A 7,500-nucleotide genomic window follows, 5' to 3' on the forward strand; every position below is an offset into this window, starting at 1 on the left:
GAATCCCTCATCAGCAGACAGCCAACTGCAGTTGTTTCAAGCATTTTTTTTTACGAGAAACCACGAACCTCGAGAGCATTGCAGGTCTCGTCAGCAGAGCTGAACGTGACTGGCTGAAGCCTAGTGCCTAGCCAACAAGAAAGCATTCTAAACCGGCTTTAAGTGGCTCGCGTATATTTCTTAACTCGTCATGTTACCTCACAAAAAATACCCTTTGTTTGTGGCAGGGAAAGTTGAAACTGGCACACACCGATCGGGTCATACGCGTGAGCTGGACCCTTCAAAACTGGAGTGCGCTACGAGCTCGCTACGCCAACTACGCATGCACTTTTCTCGAACGTAGGATGCGCGAGAACCTGCGCAGAAGACGAGTTTAGAAATAGGCGTGAGCCACCTTGACGCAGCAGCACCAGAATTCTCCAGCAGCGAGAATGACAAGGAAGAAAGAAAATAAAAACGTCCCCAGGGTCACACGCGTCTGTACGCCATTACCCCATACACAGAGTTAGTCGAAGGAATCCGATCAAGTGAGGCCAGTAGGCGCCAGGCGCTGTGCAGCCCTAGACCTGCTGCGTACACTGCGATGTGAACTGGTGCAGGGAGCTGTGCAGCCCTAGACCTGCTGCGTACACTGCGATGTGAACTGGTGCAGGGAGGTGTGCAGCCCTAGACCTGCTGCGTACACTGCGATGTGAACTGGTGTAGGGAGCTGTGCAGCCCTAGACCTGCTGCGTACACTGCGATGTGAACTGGTGCAGGGAGCTGTGCAGCCCTAGACCTGCTGCGTACACTGCGATGTGAACTGGTGCAGGGAGGTGTGCAGCCCTAGACCTGTGGAAACTGGGATGTGAATTGGGTGCGGGGCACAAACTTGATTCACACGATCATATGTCAGTGAGCAGGAGTGTTCTTGTCACTAACCAGATTCATTTCCAGCCTGGAGCAGTGTGGTGATGCCAGTGAGCAGGAAGTCCTGATGCTGCGTAACGAAACAATCCACCAGGGTGGACCTCAACTATGTCACGTAGAACACACGCACGCAGACACACACACACACACACACACACACACACACACACACACACACACACACACACACACACACACGTGTGCACAGACACAGACACACATGCACACACGCGCACACGCATGCACACACACACACGCACGCCCGCACACGTACACACACACACATGAACGTACGCGCACGCACACGTACACACACACATGAACGTACGCGCACACACACACACACACACACCAAATACTACAGTATGTACTGGCTACTGGTAACCACCAAGGAGAAAGAAGAGGAGAATTAGAAAGAAAAAAAAAGAGGTGCGTGACCATAATCGTACACACGCACACGCGCGCACACACACACACACACACACACACACACACACTTGTACTTCCACTTGCTCACTGCCAAAACTGGTCAAGTGGGTCGCCCCGGGAGATGGGAGAAAGATTCAAAAGGAATCTTGGAAAGATGACTCAATTTGCTAATAAACTGCCCAATGACCGACACACCCTGAAATCCCCATCTGGGTGGACTTAGAAATGATCCTACTTACGGGCTCACCACACCTCAGTAAGTGGGTGAGGACAGGGGGGGGGGGGGGCACACACACACACACTCGCGCGCGCACACACACACACGTACACACGCGAACACACACACACACAATTTCAGTCGTACCTTTGTTACTGTCGATGGTAAGACAATGCGAGAGGAGTTGTCAACTTCGAGCTGCATGCATTCGAGTGCCTGCGGGTACAGCATATCCGACAGATCCGACAAAATACAGTAAAACCTGGTTTAAGCGATCACCCCACGGTGCAAGCAAAAGCAGTCGGTAAGATTTTCAAAATGGCCCGAAAAGTTTAGGATTTGAAGTAGGCTGTGTCTTCAGTGTGCCATGTAGAGATGAAATGGCCAAAAAAGTAGGATGCGCGAGAACCTGCGCAGAAGACGAGTTTAGAAATAGGCGTGAGCCAGCAGCAGCAGCAACAACAGCAGCAGCAGCAACAACAGAAGCAACAGCAGCAGCAGGAACAGCAACAGCAACAGCAGCAGCAGCAGCAGCAGCAGCAGGAACAGCAGCAGCAGCAGCAGCAGCAACATCAGCAGCAGCAAGAACAGCGGCAGCAGCAACAACAAGAACAGCAGCAGCATCAACAGCAGCAACAGCAGAAGCAGCAGCAACAGCAGCAGCAACAGCAGCAACAGCAGCAGCAGCAGCAGCAACAGCAGCAGCAACAACATAAGCAACAGCAGCAGAAGCAGGAACAACAGCAGCAGCAGCAGCAGCAGGAACAGCAGCAGGGGGAACAGCAGCAGCAGCAGGAACAGCAACACCAGCAACAGCAGCAGGAACAGCTTGCTAGGAACTTACCTCCCACACATACTCCTGACAGGTTGAGTTCAAAACGAGGCGGGTTCCAACACCCATATAGTGAATGGTGGCGGTCTCTAAGAACCTCTCCTCAAATCCCTTGACATACGACTAGGGGAAGATCAGCACGGATATCCGGCAGGCCACGAGGGGAGTTGACGTCACAGATTTCAACGAGCAAGAAAAATGTGCAGACGAAAAACAATGCACACGCATGCACACGCATTCACGTGCACACACATGCACACACACACACACACGCCCGCACGCACATACACATGCACACACACGCATGCGCATATCCATTAGAATGAAGTCCAGCAAAACAGGACGTGGAGAAAAAGCCAGCCAGCGTGAATGACGCGTACGGACGTTTCAAAGCATCCCCACCATAGTCAGAACAACTCTACATCATACACATAGCACGTCACACAGCACGTCACACAGCACCACACACAAAATAAAACAAAATGAGAGAGCTGCCAGCTCAGGGCCCTCCCCATGCTGCCAGGGTTCAGCACAATGTAATTACGGAAGTCTAACGTACACTGCATGCGAATCTATGTTCCGCCACACTTAGTGTTCGAATCCCGTAGTTGCCCTTGGCAACTCCAAACGCGACAGTGTACGACCGGCCGACCTCGGTTGTCGTATACCCCAATCCATTTACGGAGAAATTACACGAAAAACAAACAAACAAGAGAGCTTGAAAGCTCAGGGCCCTCGCTATGCTGTTTTGTCCAGGTCATCATGCATGTCATTCGAACTAATGGAAACGTTTTCGCAATACAATGATAAAAATAAAAATCCGCCCGCCCTCCCTCCCTATTTTTCTGAAAAAAGAACAATCATGAAGTACATAAGATAGGTTCCGGTCCTTCCGGAGTACGATTTTCCGTGCCAAAATCTGTAGAGGCGCCATGGATTTTTTAATACGTCGTTTTCGAGCAGTGAAATGTTCCGGAGTACGAAAAGATGTGTTTGCCGTCATTGCCCAGGTTACGATCGCAAACACGTCATATTCCAGAGCTATACCTTTTTTTAGGATGGCAATCAACAGAATCAGCTGAAATGACATGTTACGAAGGTTTTATTGAGATGTAAAGTGACTTAAGTGGTGATGGAAATGATGGTAAAACTGTTGTCACCTCGCCGCCTGTTCAAATAATTATACCTTTTTAGTTTTTCTCGGATGGTGAGCCAATATATTTGTCATAACTCGTAACATGTTGTCCTTTTTAATTTTGAAAATTTGTACCGAAGTCTAAAACTTCCCGCGGGAAATAGATGTTTCTCGTACCAAATGTGTACGTGAAAAAAATGTCTGCACTCGATGACGCAAAATCTCCATACGAAACATGGTTCGTATGAAAGCCAGTCCACACGGATTCTTCGTGCCGAAAAATCGTATGAAGCCCACCTCGAAAAAATCCGTAGCGCCCATGCGGATTTTGGCACGGAAAATCGAACCCCGGAACCTCTCTATTCTTTGTATTGGTCTAACATGGGATGCAAACCCGCACTATCGCCCTGCATGCATTCCCCCGATACACTTCGCAATACATACACATTCTTTTCGATTTCGACAGCATGTTACAAGGCGAGGACGCATAGTGCTCCTGACTACAACCATAACCCGGTTGGCAGAGTCAAAATCGAAAAACATGTATAACTACCAAGCATGGCTTCTTTACATACCGTAATGTCGCGTATAAAAGCAGGTACTTACGGCCGTATAAGCCGGGGTTCAAACCATGCTTCTATTCAAGTTATGATTCTACGTCAACATCATCCGTCTGCACTGTGGAATGCATACTGCCATGCATGTACTTCCACATGTACTTTGCAGGGAGCGGCTTCTATTCAAACCATGCTTCTGTGTCACGACGCGCTTCAAAGAATCGGCTTCTATTCGAGTCATGCTTCTATTCAGGTCATGCTTTTATACGGGACATTACAGTATACACATTCTTCCAAGTTGCTTCACGTTAGGATCTTGCAGTTGAAAGCCCTATTTAGGGTGGCCAGCTGTCGTTGATGGTACGGTACGGGACATGTGCGGGATAGCGCCAGGCATGCCCGACGACACAACAAACAGATACCGAATTAAAGTGGATCCTGGCTAGCGCCCGACGTCTTTTGCATAGCTACGGGAAAAATAATAGAACTTCCCCGATCGGCCTAGTCCTTTGAAATAAAATTAATAGAACTTCTCCGATGGGCCTAGATCACTCTCCTGGCGTTGCCCTATGTACAACGCCTCATCATACAGAGTTTTCCACATCCATAACAACACCACCACACTTCAAGGATCAAGGCGCAGATGCAGCTCCTAAAGCGGAGAGAGGTGAGTAGACCAGACCCACCACAAAGTGGTTTAATAGAGACCGCAAAAAAAGAGAAAAAAGTTCTCCGTTTTCGTAAAACCACACACTGTATCACAAACCCCGCACAACCCTCACAAAACCATAAACAACTCTCACAAAACCATAAACAACTCTCACAAAACCATAAACAACTCTCACAAAACCATAAACAACTCTCACAAAACCATAAACAACTCTCACAAAACCATAAACAACTCTCACAAAACCATAAACAACTCTCACAAAACCATAAACAACTCTCACAAAACCATAAACAACTCTCACAAAACCATAAACAACCCTCACAAAACCATAAACAACTCTCACAAAACCATAAACAACTCTCACAAAACCATAAACAACTCTCACAAAACCATAAACAACCCTCACAAAACCATAAACAACTCTCACAAAACCATAAACAACTCTCACAAAACCATAAACAACTCTCACAAAACCATAAACAACTCTCACAAAACCATAAACAACTCTCACAAAACCATAAACAACCCTCACAAAACCATAAACAACTCTCACAAAACCATAAACAACTCTCACAAAACCATAAACAACTCTCACAAAACCATAAACAACTCTCACAAAACCATAAACAACTCTCACAAAACCATAAACAACTCTCACAAAACCGTAAACAACTCTCACAAAACCATAAACAACTCTCACAAAACCATAAACAACTCTCACAAAACCATAAACAACTCTCACAAAAAAACTAGAAAACCACAAACAACTCTCACCAAACCCAATCCCATTCTCACAAACCCTACAATTCTCACAGAACGCCACAGTCTTCTCACAAAACCCCGTACACAGTTCGCATCCAACCTACAGAAGAGGACTTGCCAAGGTTTTGAGACCTGGCGCTGACTGTCGTGCTGCGGGACTGACTGGTAGGTTTGTATTGCTGTTGATGTAGTCTGTGGTCCATGAAGCCTGAGCATATAATGATACACATGCGCACACACACACACACACACACACACACACACACACACACACACACACACACACACACACACACACACACACACACACACACACACACACACACACACACACACACACACACACACACACACACACACACACACACACACACACACACACACACACACACACACACACACACACACACACACACACACACACACACACACACACACACACACACACACACACACACACACACACACACACACACACACACACACACACACACACACACACACACACACACACACACACACACACACACACACACACACACACACACACACACACACACACACACACACACACACACACACACACACACACACACACACACACACACACACACACACACACACACACACACACACACACACACACACACACACACACACACACACACACACACACACACACACACACACACACACACACACACACACACACACACACACACACACACACACACACACACACACACACACACACACACACACACACACACACACACACACACACACACACACACACACACACACACACACACACACACACACACACACACACACACACACACACACACACACACACACACACACACACACACACACACACACACACACACACACACACACACACACACACACACACACACACACACACACACACACACACACACACACACACACACACACACACACACACACACACACACACACACACACACACACACACACACACACACACACACACACACACACACACACACACACACACACACACACACACACACACCTCAGACCTCAGACCTGCCCATCGCGGAAGCGATGATAGCGAACAGCTATGTTAGACATAGCAACTTGTGCTGCGATTACACCATTCAACAGCTTGCAAGGCTGATGAATTGACCACACACACACACACACACACACACACACACACACACACACACACACAAACACACGCGCGCGCGCGCGCACACACACACACACATGTGCGCACATTAACTACAACACACGGCAGCGTGCGGTACGGAGGGTGCTGGCCAGCGGAGTGAGGCTACGGAGAGAGATCAGGGGTCATAGGGAAATCCCCTGTCACGCAACAGAAAACTGCACATAGGGATATCAGCGAACGCACTGCGCAGCCCATCTGCGCAGGTCAGCCTGGCCCATCTACGCGCGGCCGACAAGAAAACTCATGAACACTTTTCATTTTTTTGCAAAATAAATCGTGCGAAGAAGATGCACGGAATGGCTGAAAGCTAGGCTGAGGAAAAGTAGCATCCAGAGACTCTCAAACAAATTCATGGTCCATTGCTTCTGAGAATGGCAGCGAAGACATCAGGGAGCTGATTGCAGCAACTCTCTACCAAGCGCGACGCTGGTTACTCACCAGGGTAGGGAGCTTCCATCGCGCAAGAAATGGCCGCGAGCGAGCGAGAAATGCAAGTCCGATTTTGGAACGATCCAACCAGGGTAATCCATTGAAAATTGGCCTGAACACCTCTCATACTGGTGTTTCACGATGTGCAAACTTTCAGAGATATCGACCGGGGAGAACGTGGGTCCTCCTGTATCGCGTATGATTTGAATGGTCGCGAGGACAGAAGAACAGTAATTTTACGACTCCCAGCGGTGCAAACAGACCGCGGCCACGTTTTCTCTGTCGGCCGCGATCACGTTCAAAAAATCGATGACGCAATGCATGCGCAGAGGCCTGCG

At 48.3% G+C, this 7,500-nt stretch overlaps 1 protein-coding gene across 1 annotated transcript in view; it reads right to left on the reverse strand.

The window, feature by feature from the left end:
- LOC135826966 (cullin-2-like) overlaps positions 1 to 7,500 on the reverse strand; it is a 34,968-nt gene that overhangs the window by 20,177 nt on the left and 7,291 nt on the right. The window contains exons 8-11 of the mRNA XM_065339492.1: positions 5,616 to 5,719; positions 2,400 to 2,510; positions 1,703 to 1,771; positions 922 to 1,015 (exon numbers count right to left, since the gene is read on the reverse strand). Coding sequence (XP_065195564.1) covers positions 922 to 1,015; positions 1,703 to 1,771; positions 2,400 to 2,510; positions 5,616 to 5,719 — 378 coding nt within the window. The remainder of the gene's footprint in view (positions 1 to 921; positions 1,016 to 1,702; positions 1,772 to 2,399; positions 2,511 to 5,615; positions 5,720 to 7,500) is intronic.

The sequence above is a fragment of the Sycon ciliatum genome, chromosome 11, assembly GCF_964019385.1.
Source record: "Sycon ciliatum chromosome 11, ocSycCili1.1, whole genome shotgun sequence".
Taxonomy (NCBI): Eukaryota; Metazoa; Porifera; class Calcarea; order Leucosolenida; family Sycettidae; genus Sycon; species Sycon ciliatum.